The sequence below is a fragment of the Falco cherrug genome, chromosome 9 (genome assembly GCF_023634085.1).
Source record: "Falco cherrug isolate bFalChe1 chromosome 9, bFalChe1.pri, whole genome shotgun sequence".
Classification (NCBI taxonomy): domain Eukaryota; kingdom Metazoa; phylum Chordata; class Aves; order Falconiformes; family Falconidae; genus Falco; species Falco cherrug.
This window is the reverse complement of record NC_073705.1, coordinates 27,612,668-27,634,590: the sequence shown is the minus strand read 5'-3', so window position 1 is coordinate 27,634,590 and position 21,923 is coordinate 27,612,668. Positions and strand designations below refer to the sequence as shown.

Here is a 21,923-nt window from a genome sequence, read left to right as displayed (position 1 = left end):
GGCAGCGGCGGCGTTTCAGGCAGCAGCCGTTGCCCCAGCAGCTTTCCAAAAAACTGTACTTCGGGTTTGGTTGTGTTTTTCCAAGGGGAAAAGTATTTTTAATGCCCTTTTCCATCACTCACATTTCAGACCTTGCACACTCCAGCCACAAATAACCCACCGGAGGGCAGCGAGTCAGGCTGCTCCGTGCCGGTAGGGTACCTGCTCCAGAGGGGCTGGGGGGCAGGGAGCAAAGGGAAAAGCACTGTTAGATATTAAAAAAATCTCCAGGAGTGTCCAAAGCCAAGTCGAGTGGGGAGACCCAGATTCCCGCTGGACTGGGACCGTCCCCGTCTGCTCAATGCACAAATCCCTTCTCAGGCTGTGAAAAACACTGGGGCGAACGTGGGGCTGTGGCACCTTGTACTCCCTGCTTGCTTTTTGAGCAGGAAAATTATCCAAAGCATCCAGCAGAAGAGGGAAAATAAAGGCAAAAAGGGCTCAGAAGCAGGGGGGCTGGCTGGGCTGCATCACGGGGAGCATCCCTGAGGGCACGGGGGGTGGGGGGTGGGGGGGGTGGCAGCCTGCCTGCCCCGGTGCAGGCGCTGAACAATAACGCGAGGCGTCAGGAACACACTCGGCGGTGGGAATCCCAGTCCTTGCCTTAAAAGGAGATTTCAGGGGACGCTTTTATTGGAAAATTGTTTTCTGATTATTCAGCTTATTGAGAGTTTCATTTCATTATTCGCAACGTGATGCGAGGGGGGTTTCGGCTGCACATGAACAGTGACAGCCAAAGATGTTTCCGTGGGTTTCCAGGCCAGAAGAGCCCATTAAATCATCCCGTTAGACCTCCCGTGTTCGCAGGCCAGAGAATTTCACCCAACTCCTCTCACGTTGAGCCCAGTAACTTGTGGTTTTGATTGAAGCGGGCAGTCCGGGACGACGTCCTGTCTCAGCTTGATGACTTCAAGAGAGGAAGAATCTGCCACCGACTTCCCTTGGCTGTTTGTCCTGGTGGCAAAAAAAACCCAGTCGTGAGAGCAGCACCCTGCTGCCGACTTATTTTGGATGCTGCTGCATCCCACTGGCTTCTAACCTCTTTGGGATGAAGGGGGATGCACCCCTCGCCCCTTGGCCGGTGCCTCCCCCGCAGGTGTGCCTTCTGAGCCACATAGATGAACGCAGATAACCAGGGGTATCCCTGCCGGCTGCCCTTAGTGAGCAGCTCAAGAGTTAATAAACTTTGAACAGATGTGACCAACATGTCAAGACACGAGAAGTACGTGGTATGGATGTTTATAAGTACATCGACAGAAGGCATTCATAAAAGGTTATAGAATGTGGTAATAAGCAACCCATCAACTTGTTTGGACTCTAACACTTGATTAACCATTTATTAAAAGATGCAGAATCATTCATAAGCTGTAAGTGGGACTGAACGTAAAGTATGACTCTTCTTTTGTTAATAGAAGCCTCAAGAATTTCCCCTCCCTCCGTGCCACATTTTGAGCGGTTAAAGGCTAACTCTGGCTGCTGGCTGTCCCGGCCCCTCGGTGGCACGCCAGGAGCCTGGCACAATGGAGGGGGCCCCCACCCCACATTTGGCAGCACCCTGGGGTTTTGCTCACGGGGAGCCCTGGGTTTATTTTGGCCAGGCTCTGGGTGATCTCCAGCAGTGCCTGAGCATCCCTCTGGAGACCCTGGGAGGGACCTGCCCGGTGGGCTCAAGGCCACCCCGGCAGCAGGGAGGGATGGGCAGAGAGGCGTTTGCTGCCCAGCAGTGCAGTGGGCAGCACGAGGTGGTGGGCAGCGAGGGAAGCCTGGCAGCCCCCTGGGGACAGGAGGGCCACCAGCAGCTGCACAGGTGGGAAGAGCTCAGGCACTTCTCCCAGGCTTGCCTGGCAGAGCCCAGCACTGGTCCTGCCACCCACGGGTCCCCATCGGACCCCAGGGGTGGGCTGTGGGGGAACACTGGGCGCCAAGTGCTGAGCTCAGGAGGGTGGATCAGGGACCAGGGATTTCAGAAGGGTTAAAACTGGCTGCTTTGAGGCCCTGGTGCCCTGGTGCCTGGGGGAAGAAGCAGAGCACAGGAAGAGCTGGGAACCCATTCCCTGCGTCCCCCTGCACAGGAGTCAATCCAAGCCCCAGGCTTCAGACCCACCAGGATGGGATTGGGAACACCTCTAGAAGTGAAGGCAGCTTCATCCTTCTGTCAACTGGACCCTCGTTTTTCGATTGCCATCACACTCCGCCTACCCCCAGACAGATGTGTTTTCCTTCCTGATGTCTTAACAAGACCTCAAGCCGTAATTGTTCCCATTACACAACCAGGAGTGACAGTTTACTAGCAATGCTTCCTTGACCCAATTTACACCAATACCCTCATGTTCTTCCCTTTGCTGTGGGCAAACAGACCTTTAGGCTTTTGGAGAGGGAGGAGAGCCCCGGGAGTGGTGGGTGCACAGGTTGCAGCTCTGGAGTGAGCCCCTGCCTCAGTTTCCCCTGGCTGCACCGAGCCGGGGTTCAGCAGTGCTGCTGAGCTTGGGGGCTGTGGGTTTGGGGGTCACAGAGGGCACGGCAGCGGCGGATGCTTTGCCTTTCAAAGGAAAGCTCGGTAGCTGCCTGGCAGGGGGCTTTTTAGCATGCATGTGGCACTGGGTCATTTGGCTGCAGCCAGCTTTAATTGCTGGGAGCATGCGGAAGAGGAAGCAGGCAGCTGAGAAATTGCTCCAGAGTGAAGATTGCGAAGGTTACACCTTGGCCCCGGGCAGGGACCACAGGGGCCTTCTGGTGGGAGGGCAGCTGAACTGAACTGGGAGTGGGAATGGAGGTGGTGGGATCACACCCTGCTCCCATCCTCAGCCTCCTACCAACAGATCTAGGGCTGGCAGCTTTGTGTGCCCAAGTGTGTCGCCGGGCTGGCAGTGCGGGCTGCGCTGTCTTTCCCCCAGGGAGATGCCCAGCTACGGTGGGTGCGGGATGCTGTGCCAGAGCTGGATGCACAGGGGAAAGGGCTGGCGCAGAGGGAGAAGTGGGGTCATCAGTGGCCACAGGCTCGGGGCAAGGGGCTGCTGCTTTCTGCCCTGGCCTTGCGGGCAGTGAGGGGTGCGTGTGCGGGACCCTGCACCCGGGGGGACAGAGGAGCAGCGAAGCAAGAGGACAGAGGAACAGCAAAGCAATAGCCTTGGGGCAGGAGGGTTTGCATGGCCACCCAAGAAGCTGTAAATCCTGGCCTTGAGGCTACAACACAGACCAGCTGGGAAATGCCTCAAAAAGTGACTTTTCTACCTGCAGCACAGCCTGGGCTTAGGGCAGCACCAGCCGGGGTGGGGCCATGGGAGCAGCTGGAGGGTTTGCTCCTGGCACCACCTTCCCCTGCCCCAACCGATGGTGGGAGGCCCACCACACTGGGGTCTGCTGGTGTTGGCTACCATCCCTTCCCAGTCCCGCTAAGACAAATGAGTTTCACCCTAGCCAGTTCATTTTTCAGGGTGCAGCAGCGAGGCTGCCCCAGAATGTTGCCAAAAGAATATGAGATGCCAGGTGAACCCCAGGGCTGGTGGCTCCCCCAGATGCTCACACCATCCATTCCCTGTTAAAGCCCGGCTCCAGCAACACCTCTCCCACTGGCAGCAGAGGGTAAAATTAGACCAAGCTTCATGGTTTTTTCCCCTTGGCTGCCCAGCAAACTTTTACAGCTTTTCTGCCGAGTCCCATCCCATCTCAGGGGAAGCAGCTGCCCCAGCGGGGGGAAGAGTGGAGGAGCCCGTCTGGCCACCAGTCTCCCTCGTGCTCAGAAAAAAAAGAAAAAAATTAAACTGTGCTGGGGTTTTTGTTTGGTTGGAGGTTTTTTGGTGTGTATATATATATATATATATATATATATATATATGGAGGTTTTGTGGCTTTGACGCAGTTTCCTGAAAATCCTGCCTCATCCTGCCAGGGGCTGAGTGAATACACATCCCAGCCCTCAGCAGTGGGGGAAAGAAGGAGGAGAAGCCGGGGAGGGAGAGAAGAAAGCGTTTGCCAAACTGGCTTGACCAGAATGTGACACAAGAGCAGGAAATGAGTCACGCCGGCAGGGCAGCTGCTCCCAGGCATTTGCATAGAAAGAAACCCCACTAGGCAGGGAACCGCACCAGCCCCGTCCCGGCTCCCCGGGCTCCAGCCCTGCAGCTGCTGGACCCACTGCCACGCTCGCTGGCACCCACCTGCACCCCGAGGCCAGCCAAGGCAGCGAGCCCTGTAGCATCACCCCCGCTCCATGGCTAGCTGTGCGACTCTGGATTTGGCCACTCAAACTCAAGATTGGGTCATTCCACCCTGGGTTTGCCCTGGGCCAAAGCGGAGCTCCCCTCCATCGCCCCCCCCCCCCCGCAGTCCCCCTTGGCCAGCTCTCAATATCTGCTTTGCCCCATGCTTTAGGTTTGCGGAGGAAGGGAGAAGGCCCAGAATTTTTGCCTGAGGAGGCGCCCCAGTTGTGCATCCATCGCACAAGGGCAAAGCTGTCCCAAGGGGCCAACAAGGGCATCACCACCTGTGCATCCAGCACACCATCGCAGCCCTGTTCCCAGCTGCCAGTGTGGGACGTGGGTGTCACAGAATCAGAATGGTTGGGGTTGGAAGGGACCTCCAGAGATCACCTACTCCAGCCCCCTCCTAAAGCAAGTTCACCTACAGCAGGTCGCAGAGAGTCACGTCCAGGTGGGTTTTGAACATCTCCAGAGGAGACTCCACAGCCTGTCCCAGTGCTCTGTCACCCTCAAGGTACAGAAGTTCTTCCTCATATTCAGCTGGAACTTCCTGTGCTGCAGTTTGTGCCCGTTGCCCCTTGTCCTGTCACTGAGTACCGCTGAGAAGAGCCTGGCCCCATCCTCTTGACACTTGTCCTTAAAGGTATTTGTAGGCATGGATTAAGATCCCCTCAGTCTTCTCTTCTCCAGGCTACACAGGCCCAGCTCGCTCAGCCTGTCCTCATAATGGAGATGCTCACCCGGTCCTCCAGCCATCTTTGTAGCTTTCTGCTGGACCCTCTCCAGTAGTTCCCTGTCTCTCTTGAACTGGGGAGCCCAGAACTGGACAGTGACTGGATCCAGTGTTGCTGGATTCCACTGCTTGGGTGCTTGGGGCAGGGAACTTGCTTTGTGTGCTGTGGAGACCAGGCTGCACACCTGGCTCCCAGTCCCTTGTCGGTAATCGTAGAGGATGGGAGGTTTCCCCATGCACGCACATGTGCACCTTCCCCCAACAGGTACTGGGCTGCGAGGATGCCAGAGCAGGCAGGTGACAGTGTGGGATGGACAAGTGTGACACTGCAGCGGGGACGTGTGTGGGACGGCTGGACACAAGCAGTGCATGTTGGCAGTGTGCCCTGGGCTGGGTCAGGAGGCAACTGGCCGTGGGGACCTCTGTGTCGTGCCTCCTCCGTGGGGTGGTTTCCCTTCTCTCCCACCCCAGTCAAGACCAGGGGATGTCCACAAGCAGACAGATTTAGTGCTGCAAACCAGGCTACTGCCACCCTGTAGTATCCTTAAACCCAGTCCTAAAACAACAGCAAAGGCCTTCAATGCATTAGTCACATGAAGCAGGGTGGAGGGAGCTTTGGCCATCACGCTAAGCCACCTCACTGGGCTTACATGGAAGGGGGACAGAAGGGCAGTGATGGCTTCTCTCTGGCTGGTTAACTGAGTTATGAACGACCCAAGCAGCACATCGCTTTGTATTACTTTTGGAGGGCTCAAGGCTTCTGGGGAAGGTGCGGGGCTGGGTGCCACAGCACCCAGGAGTGTCTCAGGGACCAGGGACGGGGTAGTGGCAGGCAGGGAAGCTGTCACTTTAACAGCCAACCGCTCTGTAAATCTGTGCGAACACTCTCCCTCTCCCATCAGCTCAGTGGGATCCACAGCCCTAAACAGCAAACAGAGGTTCCGTGTGTCTGCGGGCTGGTTAAACATCACTCGAGTCTGCCTGGGAGAGCAGAGGCAGGTCCTTGGTGCCAGCTGCCAGGCACGGCCCCGCTTGTCCCCTGCCTGCAGCGATGAAGGCACCTCGGTTCTGTGGACCAGCCGACACGTCCCTGCTCCCCGGGGACACGTCCCTGCTCCCCGGGGACGAGGTCCCTCTGTGCTACCCAATGCCACTTCAATGCCAGACCCTGGTGACAAGTGTGCACACATCTGGGCTCTGCAGGGCGTGGGGCAATGCTCTGGTGGCCCTTCACGCATGGGAACGTGCAGCCCAGTTGGTGCTAATGGGGGCCTCAGCAGAGATGCTGATACTTTGCCAGGGAGTCTGGTGGGGGTGGTGATCTCTTCAGGGCAGGGCTAGGGGCTTTTGAAGTGAGACTACTGGCAAAGGGTAACAACGGTCCGGCAGTGACTGGGAAAACCAGGGCTTCGGGGCTGTTGAGGTTTGTGTGCCAGGACTCCGCTAAAAACTGCCTCTGTGGCCCCTTGGTGCGAGCTGGGACACCCCCATGGGGCTGGATCCTGATGGAGGGGAGCCCATCGCGCAGGCAGGCTTACTGCAGCTTGCTCCTGCCGGTGTCCGTCAGACACCCAGCACTGGCAGGAGGGCATCTGGGAGCTGTGTGGGCAACAGGGTCCTGTCTACAGCCCCCCCAGGTAGCTCCTGCTGGCTGCAGAAGGGCTGTGATGCCCAGCCTGGCTTTGGCAGGGGCTTCCCTTGCCCAGGACGTTCCTCCAGGCTGGGCAGGGAGATGGCATCATCCAGACCAGGGTGTGATGACAGCAGGGCCAGTGCCTGTCCTGAGGCAGCAGGTTTCTCAGCAGAGAGCAGGACGCATCTTTCAGCTTGGCTCAGTCCCATCCCTCCACCTTCCACTTTTAAATCCTGCTAAACACCAGCCAGCTTCCCCAGGTCACCCACAGCGGAGGGCATGGGGGGCCCCCAGCAGCCCCTGCAGGAGGGCTGTGCCCTGCCCAGGGTGGGGACAGTGGCTGTCACGGGGGGGCTGCTCTATACTGCCTGTGTTTATAAAGAACTGAGAGTCACAAATAGTTTTGCACTGACTTTTTGAGGAGCGGTTTGCCTCCGCACGGGCTCAGCCGGCCGACAGCAGCTCTGACGCATCCCGCACTGCCCTGCCCAGCCTCCGCCGGTCCAGGCTGCCGGACAGCCTGTAAAACCCTGGAGGAGATGTACAGCTTGTGGGCTTCGAGGCTGGGCAGAGAAACTACATGGCAAACCACTCCCTTTGCAGGAATTGGCGCTCAAGCCCCAGAAGCTGTGGACTGGGTGTGCGGGGATGGAGGGGGGTGGTCAGGGCGTGATACAGGGTGAGCCCCAGTCCCACGGTGGCCTGGCTGTGGGCTTTCCCATGCAGGCAGGGATCGCCCAGCCAAACCCAGAACTAGGTTTTATTATGGCAAAGAGGCTGTGGGGGCCTCACCCAGAAAGCAGAGGCAAGCAAGGTGTCCTGAGCCACCCTGGGCACCGCACACCGGCTGCAGCCCCATCACGTTGTTATTATTTGCCCTGGGGCCACATTTCAGGCCCAGGTTGTGCTGAACACAATTCAGGCAGTAGGTAGAAGTGTTCTCCAATGTCCCACCAAAGCATGAAGTGAGAGGGGAACTCTGGAGGCAGGGAAATGGGGTGGGGGATCCCAAATCCAAACCAACCTGAAGATAGCCGGTACCCATCACTGTCTCCTTACCCGCGTGTCTCTTGGCAGGACCCACTGTGCACACAGGGTTTCTGCAAAGGGAAGTCTGGAAGGACCTGGATCACCCTCACTCTGCATGTGCTGTAGGATGCTCATCCCTCTAAGAAGGCAGCCAGCTGCTTCCGGTGGCCCTGGCGCTGGGACTACTGGGTGCTGTAATGGATGCTACTGGGTGGCATCTCTGGATGGCTCGGTCTGCGGCTTTGAGGCTGCAGTTGGGGAATTCCTGCTAAATCCCTGCTGGCTGCGAGCGGCCATCAGCGAGCCTCACCCAGAGGCAAGGCTGGGGCCAGCTTCTGAAGCCATGTCTGAGCCTTTGCCCCCTGACTGCGCGCCCTGAGCTTTTTTTGGTCTAAATGCTCAGCTTTGAAGCCATTTGCGACCCCCTCGCCGGTGGGAAATGGATTTACACCAGCAACGTGCTTTATTCCCAGTGGCCCGGCACATTTGGCAGGGATTGGATATACAGCGTCCCGTGGAACAGCTGAGGACACATTTGGTGGCAGAGCCGCTGGCAGGGACACCCCTGTGCCCTGTGCCCGGTGACAGGCACCGGAGCTGGCCGTGTCTGACAGATCCCGTGGGACAAACAGCTGCCCTGCACCAGGGGGACACAGCCCAGGCGGTCCCCTGCAAGGTAACAGCCCAGCCGGGGGGCGAGAGGGCAAAGGAGGCTCCAGAGGGCACTTCTGGTCCCCAGGGTCAGCTGTGGCCCAGATGTGAGCTGGTTCCAGGGCAGATGGGCCCCTCCTATGGAATGGCACCCTGAGCAGCCCTGCGGTGGGGATGTGCTGGCGGCCAGGCACAGCGGCACGGCAGGGACGGCACGGCAGGGACATCCCGGCTGGGGACAAGCCTGGGCTCCGCGGCGGCTGGGCTGCGGCAGCCGGGGCGGCCATGGCGCGGGCCGAGGGCTGAGCAGCGCCGCGCACCGCGTGGGCCCCACCGCCGGCCGTGCCCCCTTTAAGGCGGCGCCGTCGCGGGCGGGGAGGGGCGCGGGGGGCGGGGCCGGGGGCGGGGCCGGTCCCGCCGCAGCGCAGCGCAGCGCAGCGCCAGGCAGCTCCGAGGCGGCAGCGGCAGCGCCCGGCGGGATCCACCGGCTCCGGCGCCTCCGCTCCGCTCCCCCCAGCCCCACCGGCTCCCGAGCGGGGCGGCCCCTCGGCGCGCCGGGGCGGGGCGCGCCCGCCCCCTCCCCCTCGGTCGATATATCCCCCGCGGCCGCCGCCCCCATGGCCGCCCCGCCCGCCCCCCGCCGCCGCCCCGGCCCCCCGCGCCGGGGCTGAGCCCGGCCGCCTGCGAGGCGCCGCCCCCTCCTCCCCCAGGAGATCCGCTGCGGGGATCCACGCCCCCCCTCCCCCGTTCCTCGTCACCCACCCCCCCGGGCCGCGGCCGCCTCCCCGAGGGCGGCGGGAGGAAGGCCGGGGCGTGGGGCTCCGGCGCGCGGGCGGCGCCCAGGGCGACCCCAAGATGGCTGGAGGCGGCGGCGGCGGGGGCAGGCTCGGGGGGCTGTGCTGAGCGGCCCCGCCGGGACGGGACGGCTCGGCTCGGCCCCGCAGCCGCAGCCCCTCCGCAGAGCCCCGCCGCGCGGGCGGGGGAGGCGGCGGGAGCGGTTTTGTTCCGGTGACTTTTTTTTTAATACCTTTTTAAATTTTATTTTATTTTTTAATTTATTTTTAACGCGTCTCCGGTCTCCAGCAGGGCAGCTCAAAATGGCTGAGAGCTGACTCGGCTCTCCCGGAACCGCACGCTTCGGTCGGCTCCTCCCGGCTGCCGCCGCCGCCTCGCCCCTTCCCGGCGGGCCCGGAGCGGGGAGCGACCCGGAGGCTGCTCGGGCACCTCCGCCGCCCCCGGCTCCATCGCATTGTTGCCGTCGGGGGGGGGCTGCGTCCCCCCGGCCGGCCATGAGACCGGGCTAGGTCGGACCCCCCCGCCCCGGACGCGCCGTTTTTCCCCCAGCCCCCGGTGGGAAGTCGGAGCAGGTTGATTTGGGGTCCGCGGGGTTCAGAGCTCCCCCTCGGCAAAGCCCATCCTCTCTCCCATCCCTCTCCGGGAGCGTTGGACGAGGCTGGGAGGGCTGCGCTACGCTGGGGTTTGCTCTGAATGACCGAGCTCTCCCATTCAAGACCTCGCAATCTCGAAGCAGACGAGAGGGGGTTTTTTCCCCTTTTTTTTTTTTTTTTTTTTTTTCCTACCCCCCCCTCCCCGTCTCGGCTTCACCCCCCCTTCCTTTTTTTCTCTGCTGCTTCACCGCATTAGAAGCAAATCTCGGGGGCCACGGAGAGAATTCGGTTTTTCGCCATCGTCATCGTCGCTATTATTATTATATATATATATTTTTTTTAATCTTCCTCCTTTTCCCATTTTGGATCTTAACCCTTTGATCTGTTTCCTTTAAAAGACTGATTCCCAACTCCCATCAGGGGGAGAGGGAGGAGAAATACAGGGAAGATAAAAAAAAAAAAAAAAAAAAAAAAAACAACAAACCCGAGCGAGTCGGTGCTCTCAGCTGTTAGCCGGGCTTGTGGGGGACAAAAGTCCCTTTAAAATATTGAATGTCAGTTGCAAACCTAAGAAAGGAAAAATCTGATCCGGAGCGCTAAATTTAGGAGCTTTATATGGAACTTGGACTCTGCTGCTGGATTTTGTATGGATTTTTTTCAACCTTTGGTAAGTTTCGATTCACCTTCTGGGGTAAAAAGAAAAAGGGCTCCTGGGGGTGGTGGGGGCTGCGCGCCCTGCGGTGTCGCGTCGGGTGGTTTAACCGTTCGCGTCGCTTTTTTAAAGACAACCCCGGGGCCACCGGGGTTTCTGGCTGGCGATTCCTCGAGTGCTGCGCCGTGCCCGATTCTGTCCCCCGGTTTGGAACCCGCTGCCGTTTTTGTTGCGTCGTGCGGGGCGGGGGAGCCCGGCCGCTCACCCCCCGCTTTGCCGTTCCAGGGCGGACAGACCCCGGCGCCCGCCCCTAGACCGCACTGAGCGACCGAGCCGAGCCGGGGGGGGGGAAGCGTCGCCAGCGGCTGCCGGCAGAGATGGCCGAGAATTGGAAGAACTGCTTCGAAGAGGAGCTCATCTGCCCCATTTGCCTGCACGTCTTCGTGGAGCCGGTCCAGCTGCCCTGCAAGCACAACTTCTGCCGGGGCTGCATCGGGGAGGCGTGGGCCAAGGAGTCGGGCTTGGTGCGGTGCCCAGAGTGCAACCAGGCCTACAACCAGAAGCCCAACCTGGAGAAGAACCTGAAGCTCACCAACATCGTGGAGAAGTTCAACTCCCTTAACTTGGAGAAGCCCCCCTCCGTCTTGCACTGCGTCTTTTGCCGCCGGGGCCCACCGCTGCCGGCCCAGAAGATCTGTTTGAGGTGCGAGGCCCCGTGTTGCCAGTCCCATGTGCAGACCCACCTGCAGCAGCCCTCCACCGCCCGCGGCCATCTCCTGGTGGAGGCGGACGACGTGCGGGCCTGGAGCTGCCCCCAGCACAACGCCTACCGCCTGTACCACTGCGAGGCCGAGCAGGTGGCCGTCTGCCAGTTCTGCTGCTACTACAGCGGGGCCCACCAGGGACACTCGGTCTGCGACGTGGAGATTCGCCGCAATGAGATCAGGGTAAGTCAGACCGTCGTGGGGATGGGGGTTTGTGCGGCTCGGGGTGGGAGCGGGGGGGGGGCACCTCTTCACCCAGCTGCCCCATCCCCTGCCATGTTTGTTCCCCAAAGGCCTGTGTCTGTCTGGGCCAAGGCACAAGCCACCCCGGTGCTCTGCTCCTCCGCCCGGTCCCCCGCGGCAGACATGTTGGGCGGCCTCCCCAGCCGAGCGGTGACGGAGCCCGGGGGTGCCGGGGGGGCTCCCTGGGGAAGGGGGGGCCTTTGGAGCCGTTCGGCTGTAGGGCCTGCGGCTGCTCGGCTCAGAGCTGGACGGGGAAGGGTCGAGGTGCTGGGCCAGCAGGGTTTGGAGGGGTTGTCTCCCCGGTTGCTGCTGTTCGGGGTGAGGCGGAGGAGCTGCCCGCATCTCGGGGCGAGTCACCCCGAAACTGGGCTCCCCGGGGGGACAGGGCAGCACGGACGCGCACCCCAGCTATTGTAAGGCCCGTGAATGTCAAACTGCTGGCTCTTCCCACCACCTCCCGCCAGGGCCGTCCCCTTCCCCCCCCCCCCCCCCCGGCGATGGAAGAGCTTCGTCTCAGGGACCCGCGGCTTCTTGCTGGCAGGGATTTGGGCTTGGGGTCTGGCCAAAGAATGGGGTTCCTAGCAGGGGGCACGGGGCTGCCCCCCTTCCCTGAAGCAGCATGGGGCATAGCGCTGGGTTCGAGGGAAAGGGAGTGTGTATTTTGCTAGTGGCCAGGCCATCTGGCAGCAGCTTTCACGCCTGGCTCCCCACCCTGAAGTTTGTGGTGGGCATTTAACAGCCCTGTGGGCAGCCCTGCTGTGACACCCCCCTCCCCCCCCCCCCCCCCCCCCCCGGCCCCAGGGCTGCCCCTCCGCTCCCCCTCTGACCCTTCTAAAGAGCCCCGGCGCTTGTCCGCCGAATAAATATTTAACAATGAATTGAATGGTGATTACTGTAAAATAGGGATGATTTCCTGTGTATTTTAATGTTGCCAAAATGAGTCACCATTTAGCAATAAAAAAAAAGTCATAAATAAAAATTGCAGTATAATTACTTTCCAATTGGATGGCCAGGCCGGAGGGGGGGCAGCTCTATGTAGAGGGGAGCCAGCCTGAGCTCACAGGAAGGTTATTTTCCTCTCCAGGTTTTTTTGGGGAAAACCAGAGAGCTCTGTGGAGGTGCCAGCAGCTCCGCCACATGCACTGAAAGGGGAAAGACCCAGCCAGGCTTTTGGAGAAGCGCTTTTCTGCTTCTATTTATAGGGAATCATTTTGGTCTCCCTCTGCCAGGGTGGGGAGCCACCCCATGAGGGCTGTGTGGGGCTGGGACGGGGCTCGTTTGTGTGTTTCCTGGGACCCTTAGCCAGGGACCAAAACTGTTTTTCCAGGTCCTTTTCCAGGACACTTTGATCTCATGTGTTCCCGCTCTTGCTGCATGGTTTTTTTGTTGTTGTTGCTGCCGTTGTTATGGCTGGATGTTCGCTGTTCCTTGCGGATGCATGCTGCTAATGACCTGGCAAAAAGCTGCCACCAGCTAGGCTGGATTTTGGCCCTGGCTTGAAATTTTGGGATATGCGGCCAGGCACCGAAGGTGTCGGACAGCTGCATTGTAGAGCTGCAGAATTATTTCGTGACCTTGGCCAAATCCCTCGGTACCTCCATCGCCACGTTATCTTAATTTCCTTTCTCTTCGGTGATAAGCTTGTCTCTTCCCCCCCACCCCCACCCCCCGCTGGGTGGCTGGGTGCGTGGCTGGGGTGGGTGCTCAGAGATTGGGGCAATGGAGGACAGCCCGAAGGTAGGGGACAACGTACCCGAAGGATTCCCCCCACGCCCTGTAGTTGAAGCGTTTCCTCCATGAAGCGACTGGAGTAGGGAAGAGCTGCTGGGAAAAATTCCCGGCAGGTTGCTGATGCTCTCTGCATGGCCTTGGCCAGGTCTCTGGCTGAAAGCCACTCCTTGCCAGCCGGCGAGGAAGGCGGCCATGTCGGCTCCCGAATTAGGGTGCGTGCACTCAGCTGGTGACGCTTCCCGCCTGCGGGAGCCGGGCCTGGGATTCCTGGCGGCTTGCTCACCCCGCGGCATGAGCCGCTCTTAGAGCATCCCGGGAAAGGAGGGCTGGGACCGGGGGGCGGATGAGTAACGCTGGGCTTGGGAGGTCCGGGGGAGGCCCCGTTGTGAGAGGTTTGTTCCATGTGTGGCTCGCCTTCGGGAAGCCGTTAATTGAGAAATGAGTCAAAGTTTGGAGGCTCGGAGCCCTGTCCTTAGCGCAGGGGACTTGGTGTGAGTGTGCGGTATCAACCCGGGGTGTCAGGGGTGGCCCCCATAGCCCGGAGGACCGATGGCAGTCTCCAAACACCCTCCCCATAAACTCACCTTTTTTTTTTTTTAGCATTTATTACTCTGGCTCTGCTGCTGGCCCATGTCGACGGGCATCTTGGCCCCAGTTATGGTCCAGTTTGAAGGGGAAAAGGGGCTCAAAACTCCTTGGGGACAGCACCAGTGCTTCTCGGCTGTAAGCTGGCAATTAGGGCAGGAGAGCTAGTGCTGGGCAAAAGAGGCTGGAGGCAGGTGTCTGCAGGAGGAAAGAAGGTGTCTGTGGAGGGCTGGCTCAAAGTGTAGGCACGCACTTCATGGGTTTGGGGGAAGGGGACCGCTCAGCATTAGGTGCTGCACAAACCCACAGAGCCCTGGCTCAGAATTGGTTGAACTTCATGGTGCAACCGTAATACAAACTGTAAATAAAATATGTGGTTAATCTTTCTTTCGTGGGCGTATAAAGCGCTTACCTCCCCTTCCCCCCTGTGAGATGTTTTCTCCTTTGTTTCCTGTTTTTGTAGTGCTTAAAGAGGAGAGGAAAAAAAAAAAGCCAACAACCCAGCCTCTTTTTTTTTTCTTCTTTTTTTTTTTCTTGTCATTTTGTTTGTGTCAAGGTCTCAAAATGAAACACTTTTTCTTCCATCTTTGCTGCCCCAGCCACGTGCCTCCTGCCTGCATGGGGGAGCCTGCTGTCTCCCCTGCATGGGGGAACCTGCTTCCAAGGTTGAAAAAGAAAGTTGCTCCAGCATGAGGTTGATGTGTTGCACTTTTTTTTTTTTTTTTAGTCCAAAAAGGGGAAAAGTACATTACTGGGATTGGAACGCGGATGAGAAGGCAGCAGCCAAAGAAAGGGACTCACGTGTGGGGCATTACCATTTTTGTCCCATTTTTGTGTGATATGGAGGCCAGGCCCATCAGAGCTTATTTGGGGATGGTCCCAGCTGCCTGTCCACAGCTTGGAGGTTCCACCAGTGGAAAAGGGCTTGGGCAGAGGCTCCGCTCCTGCTTCCGTTTTGTTTCAGGGGACAGAGATAGATTTCCCTCTGACCTAGCTTGCAGTGCATCTTTGGGAAACTGGGAGCAAATCCCTCCACATTCTGAAGTTCTCTGATGGTTTTGAACATGAAGAGGGAGAAAGCACGTTGTGGCATGGAGACCTGTGGGAGAACATTGGGGATCCTCCTGCCCAGCACTGTGGAGTAGCGCCCATTCGGCAAATCCATGGGGATAGAGGGACTGGGCTGCTGAGTCCATATGCTCCTCGGTGGCTTTGGGCTTGCTTTCTTGGCAGAACCCCAGGTAAGGGCCAGCTCAGGTCCTTTCTAAAGTATGGGAAAGAGGTGAGGTGAGCTCTTGGTAGGGTCACAGGGACAGATGAATCCCAAGTCTATACCAGAACCTCTGGTCCTTTGCCGTTGTTGGCCACCAGCCCCAGTGCAGAGATGGCCTGTGCGCTTTTCCTGCCTGCCCCAGCTGATTGCCTCTAAGGTCTCTAGAGGGAAAATGCCACCAGTTTTTCTTTGCTAGGTGGCCCTGACACCAGAGACACCTTCTTGTTTGGAACTAGTCCCATGTCACATCCCCATGCTGTCATCTGTGCCGGGGATGTTTTGCTGGGACCTAGGGAGCCTCACTGGTGGGGAGGCTGGGGTCAGCTCCACTGTCAGGCTTCTGGCGTAAGCTGCTGTAGGTTGTTTTACTCTGAAACTGGTTTGGTAACTTGTGATAGACTGGATTTTTACAGGCTTACTTATTTTCCAGATGACTTGTTTATGAGGAGTGCGGCACGCAGCTCACTGGAGGCATTGTGAGTGCAAATGCCCAAGTGCTCGAGCATTAATTTAGCTCTTGTGACTGTAGATGGTGTGGGTTGGTGCTTGGCAGGCATTTCCTATCGTGCTTTTTGAACATACCTGGTCCCCAGACAGCTCTTGCTCTAGGTCCTACGAAGCTGGAGATGTGCCAGTTCTCCCTGCGCCCTCCATCTGAGCCTCCACCAGTACCCCAGAGCTGAACTGCCAACCCAACCCAGGGGTTAGGTCAGCCTAACCCAGGTCTCTCCCTCCTCGGCTTCGCCAATGCCCTGGTTACTGCCTGGAGGTCTCATGAGTCCAGCGCTAGGCTCCTAAATGTGACTGATCATTGTGCCCTGGGATGCTGTCAGTTGGTCAAGCTGCCGTGATGTGTAATGACTTCTTGGGCCTTGGGCAGTCACAGAAATCCCAGCACACACCTAGCCTTGCTTTCTAGCTCCATGCCATTCACCACCATCGATCTGTCAGGTTTGCTGCATGGTGTTGTCAGGGGCAGCAGGCGTTTTCAGTTCAACTGATAGCAGCCTGTGCTCTGCCCTAGAGAAGTCTCGGTGGGGCTGAGCCACCCTGCTGCAAACCCATCTGTGTTTGCTGGCCAAATGGCAGTGGGTATCTTGGCGGTTCCAGATCTTTGACTGAACTGAGAGAGTCTCCTGCCTCCCTGGGGTTTGGATTAAGGGCTTCTCCCCGCTGCCTTCCTGCTAAGCTTGAGCATTTTCCTCACCCTTAGCCCATCAAGTTGCCAGTGGCTGCTTGCTTTAGACCTGCAGCTGCAAGTCTTCTGTGTAGAGTGAATCTGAGAAGTGACAGCAGAGATGGAGGATGCTGGGAGGCAGCCTGGTGGGTTTAAGTGGGAGGGAGGAGGCTTTCATGGAGGGGACAGCTTTGGTAAAGAACAGGAGTAGGATGGGGGGCTGCAGCGGAAAATGTTCTTTTTCCATGGGGCACAGTGCTATGTGGATGGGTGCTGGTGAAGAGGGAGGTGGAAGGAGAGGGAAAGAGAGGGTCATCTGAGGACCTTGAGCTGCTTTGCAAGGAACAGTGACAAATTGTAACTCAGACTTACTCCTGCACTATATAGGGGTTGGCTGCACTTTGCAGGTGGGGATGTCTAGGCGCAGCCTTGCCCACCCATGCCAGAGAGCTTTCTGCCTTGAAGACCTTGCTTGGCAGTGGCTTTGAACGAGCCCTTGAGATTGGGGGTGTCCTGGTCTGGTCTGTGAACCAGGAGGTACAAGCCCAGCTTTGACTGGTGGTGAGGGCATAGTAAACTTAGCCCAGGCCCTTGTGCAGTCTAAATCCAACCTGTGATATTTATGTAAGCGTTATGTGACTGCTGGCATGGAGGTGTGCAGCATGCTGCTCTCCTCGAGCCCACGAGCGTGGTGGAGAGCGAGAAATAGCAAAGACATGGGCTGCAGTGTGACACCCTGGACTTTCCTCTACCCCTCAGTCTTGTGCCTTGCATGTGGGAACCTGGCTGAGCCCTTCGAGGAATGTGCGAGTCCCGGAACCATCATTCCCTTTTCCTCCCCTCCCTTCGCTCCATCAAAAAAGCGCTGTCCTTGGGCTCTCCTGTGTGCTTGGCTAAGCCTGGTCCTGCCGGAGGTGGGGTCCACAGCCTCTTTGCTGCACTGGTCTTTGCCTCTGGTCCCCATCTGAGCAGGGGGGGGAAGCAGAAGGAGGAACTGGTGAAGGGGGTGGGAGGAGAAGGCAGATTTCCATATCTCACAAAGGGCACAAGTGATCAGATTCATGCAACTGCCCAAGAATAAAGAGGCTCTTACAGTGCTAGCTGCCCTGACCTCTCTCCTCTCTGCTCCAGAGGACAGCGTGTGACCACACAGGGGTTTCTTAGCTGTGCTTTGGAGGGAGGCAGTGGGTTTTCTATCCCCAGATCTGTCTGCAGCTTGCCTTGCAGCGTATTGGCCTATTTTTTGCTTGTTACCTATCTGTTTACTGGAAATCTTGGTACACTGTGGTAATTTCTTCTTTTCTTCTCTTTAATTTCGTGTAATTGTTTTGGGTTTTTTTTTCCAATCTGACGCTGAAATGGGGCTGAGAGCAGCAGTGCTTCCAGAGCAGGGACAAAAGTAACCAGGAAACACAGGGCAAGAGAGGAGGGATCGACACCGAAACAATGAAATAGCCAAGCAAGGAAAGACTGAATGCTCAATAGCACAAGCCTTTGCAGAAATGCCTGGCTAGTGCAGCATTTTATAATCAGCTTCTGTGCTGGGCTGGCCTGCAACAGTAGTGTGATGGGGGAGGAATGCTTTGAATTAGCTGGATGCCAGAATTAATTCTGTCAGAATTCAAATGTACATGTATGTAAGGATTTATAAATAAACACTTGGAGCCAGATTCTGGTTTGCCACGCAGGCTCCGGGGCAGAATCTGGTCTGGCCTGGCTTTTTTTCTTTAAAATAAAACAAAAAAAAATGCTATAGAGCTGGGCTAGGTTCTGGCGACTGTCAACTCTGTGCTTTTATCAGCAGCTTGTAGGTGCAGGAGATGCTGGTTTGTTTGGAGTAAGGGGGATGGCTCGGAGGAGTTGGAGCTGCTGAGCTTGCTTGCAGTGCAGTGGCAGCCAGTTTTCTGCAACAAACCTCCATTTGCTGGTAGAGAAGATGGGGCAGATGCTGGAAGACCAGTGGGGAGGTGTGGAATGTGCAGGACCAGGGATGTCCTGCCCTTCTCTTTCCTCCATGGAAGAAGCACTGATCGAGTAGTCACCCCTCCTTTACCCAGGAGAGCTACAGCCAGCATGCTTTCGAATGGGAGGAAAAGATGCCTGGTCCCAAGTATGGAGGGAGGGACAGTTATTTACAGGCGTGAGACTCTGGATGCACGCAAGAGTTTTTACATATGTCCCCCAGATGAACTTGAGGAAGAGGCTCCCAGTCACAAATCCTTTCTGATAAGGACAGTTTTGGCCCGTTCTCACCAGGGGATCATGGTTTGCCCCTTTTGGGTCTTGTGACTCACTTGTGATGGTAACATGAGCAAAGTTCCCAGCTCAGAGCAGCACCCTGCCACTCTGCGTTGGTGCCATCTACCTAACATGCACTCAAAATCATCCATTTGCTGGAACAATATACCAGAACGGTTTGAAAAAAAAAAAATTGAACAGGAATCAGTTTAATTTCTCTGTTTCTTCTCTTCCCTCTGCCTGGCCTTTCTCAATTCCTTGGTGTGTGGATGCTCTGGGGGGGGGGGGGGGCCCGTCTCTGGAGTGGGCTGGGAAGAGCTGAGCTGTGGATGGCTCCAGATGAGGCAGTTGGCAGGGAGTGACGTTCCGGATGGCTGTGTCTCTCTGAAATATGAGTAAACGTTGTCAGACTAGCCGACTGTGCGATCTGGGGCTCAGGGAGGGCTGATCTGCCCTTTCCTCCCTCCACCCATCTCTCCCTGTGTGGGTTTCCCCATTTGCTCGGTGTCACCCAGTTCTCTCCCTTGCCTGGGTAACCTGGAAGCTTCATCCTGGAGCTGGAGCTTTGGAGAAAGGAAAGGAAAATCCTTGTATCCTAATGGAGGCAGTTTTCCCTCGCTGCACAACAGCTTAATCCAAACCCTAATTTCAGCCAGTTATTGTGTGCCTTTAAAACCCCATCCCCTGGAAACTAGTCTCCCACCCCCTTCCTTCCCAGTCGATCCCGGTCGGTGGAGCTGAGCTCCGGGGTTTGGTGCCTGGCCACACGCAGGCACGAATCGATTGTGCTGGGGGGCAGGTTGATATTTTCGTGGCAATGGTTTTTATTGCTGGTTGCGGTTGTTGTTGGGAAGTCGGGGGGGGGCGTTGGGGGGGGGGGGTTGGTGTGTGCTGTAACGGGATTGTGTCTGTGGCAAGGGGAGAGAGGGTAACGCGACTGCGACCTTCTGCTCATTATCCTCTTGCTAGCGGGGGGCTGTATCCCTCTCCCCATCCGAATCCATGTGGAGCTGCTGGCTCTGCAGTGGAAGCTGGTTTTCCCTGCAGGTGAACTCCTCTGCGCTCAGACAAAGGGCTGGGGGTGCCGGTGCCTCCCTTTGTTCTCCTCCTGTCCTGGTGCACCCGCCTCTGATGGCAGAAAGCCCCTTGAAGCGTGCCTTTCAAATGGATGGAGCGGAATAAATGCACTGCGAGGTCTCTGTCCCCCTCGCAGACCCTTTGGGGATGGGGGGTGGGTTGGGCCACGCTCCCCCTTCCCTCGGGTATTGTGCTAGCCCCCTTAGCGATGGGGGTGGCTGGATCCGGGAGGGAATTACTGCAGCTCTCCTGCCACAGCTGCACTGTTGTGGCTGGGTGGCTGAGGCCCATGAGCCCTGTTTGGGTCAGGGGTGGTTTGGTTGTAGGGGATGGGATCTGCCCCCTGCAAGGGAATGGGAGCACGTTTTGGGTTTATTTCCCTGCCTCTGCCTGCTGGCATCCTGCACGACAGGGCATCCAAGCAGGAGACTGGAAATAACGCCTTGTGTGTTGTGCGGAGACCACCCCTTGCCAAACGCATCTCCTGACAGTGTGAGCTCAGCATGTAAAACCACAACTTGTCCTCCAGCCAAGGATATTTTAGCATTCTACTTACCACGGGAGAAAAAGGTCAGTTTAATCTCTGCAACAACCTAAAATCTGGGTAGGGAAGTCAAGATGTTACCCTAAAGTAGAGATAAACAGAAGGGGGGGGACCTGCTAGGGAGCTGGGAATTCCGTGGCACGGTGAGGAAGCAATCCTGAAGACTCAGGCTTTCTTTGCTGGTGGTGGTACCTTGCCAAACACAGACCCTGCTAGCTGCCCCCACCCAGGTACTTTCTCCTCTGGTCCTCTCCAAGGGTGGCTCCTGGCTACCTCTGTGATCTGGGAACACATATGGTACTAGCCTCCATTTATCACGGTGCTTTTGCGGCAATCTGCAAAACAATACCGAGGTGATAAGCTAAACCTTCCTTTACACGTTAAAACTGCCTGCTGGAGCCTTCCTCTGAAAATGTTCCTCCTTCCAAAAATGCAAGGCCCAGCTTTGCAGGAGCAGAGGAGAGACAGGAGGCATCCAAAAAGACTGGCTTCATGCACACGCTGCACCCAGTAACTGTAGACACGGACATTTGAGGAAAACCTTGTGCTTCCCAAAAGGCAGAGGCTGGGTCTGTCAGCTTGGGTGGAAGGTGAAGGAAACCAGGGGAGTGGGAACCCGTGGGACAGGGATCCCAGGTGTGTCCCATCCGTGGGATGGCGATCCCAGGTGTTTTGAATCCCAGCCCTACTGGCTGCTTTGCATCCGTGGAGTCCCCCTCTTATTCTGCCCGGTGGAGGGAGCAGGTGCTAACATTGTAAAGGTCGAGCAGAAATCACCAGCTGGCCCTGAGGTGCAGTTGTGCTAGCTGGCAGGTAAGGAGAAGCTATCACAGAACCCAGCTATCAGCCAGGTTCCTTTGTGGGTGCAAGCTCACCAGGGGATGAGGAGCTGCTGTTGTCGGTCCTTCTCTAGAAAATGGCAGCGCGGTAACAGCTAGAAATGGCTTCTCTGATTGTACCCTGCACACTGGCGCTGCCCCTCCGCTCCCTGTGCGGCTCTGGGTGTGCCTCCACCGCATCCTCTTTAAAAAAGAGGATAATGAAACTGAAAGGAGGAAGCAGTGCGTGTGGACTGCCGGGCTTCATAAGGCCCTGCTGGAGACCTGAGGAGCTGGATTTTTGAGGCAGGAGATGAAGTGCCACGTGGGGAGAGGGCATCTGGTGTGGATTTGGGCATGGAAACCGAGTCTCAAACACAGCTTGTGCGAACTGGCAGGCCCAGGGTCGAGCAGAGCAGATCCCCTGGTTCCCTGGAAGGATGGACCTGGCTGGGGTCTGAGCTGTTGAGCTCCGATTGCCGAGTCAAACCTGGAAGATAAATGATACTTCAGGGGCTTGGATCGATAATGTCAAAGGCTGGCCAGTAATTGGGTGAGATTAAAAACCAATGACAGGCCTCCTCGTAGGAGCAGAAGTCAGCACGCTGAAGGAAAGCAGCAGGGTTTGCTCCTTTACAGTTAATTCCCTCGTGCCCACATCCAAAATCCACCTTCCTGGGCTGCCCCCTACAACATCAGTGATTCCCTCCACCCCCCTCAGTCAACATCGACCAGATCCCACAGGTCCCCTATGGCCAACCCATCTTCACCAGTGCCGGTGCAACTGGTCCAGAGTGCTCCTGCCCTTGGGAGGGCAGCTGAGGTGGAGACAAAAGCAACGCAGCCCAGTGCTGGCTGCCAGCTGCCCCTGCTGCTGGGGGATGAGCTGGGGCCGTGGGAGGCAGCGGAGGGGAGGAGAGGCTGAAGCAAGAGGTCGCATCGGTGCTGTGGGTACTGTGACGTGCTGCGTGTTGTAAAGACGCTCGGCTTCAAGCAGCGCGTTGGGGAGAGGAGTATGGGAAATGAGGGCTGCAGGTGACTTTGTCCTGAAGGTGTTGGTTTTACCTGTATTGCCCGGTTAATGGGTGCCACAAGTGTTTAGCCACCCATGGCCAGGAGACAGTGAGGTGGGGTGTGCCGTTGTGCCCA

General features: G+C 57.5%; 1 protein-coding gene across 1 annotated transcript in view; it reads left to right on the top strand.

Moving 5' to 3' along the window:
- Positions 1-9,002: 9,002 nt before the first annotated feature.
- Positions 9,003-21,923, top strand: part of TRIM8 (tripartite motif containing 8) — a 30,524-nt gene continuing 17,603 nt past the window's right edge. The window contains exons 1-2 of the mRNA XM_055719701.1: positions 9,003-10,339; positions 10,610-11,271. Coding sequence (XP_055575676.1) covers positions 10,702-11,271 — 570 coding nt within the window. The 5' untranslated portion in view covers positions 9,003-10,339; positions 10,610-10,701. The remainder of the gene's footprint in view (positions 10,340-10,609; positions 11,272-21,923) is intronic.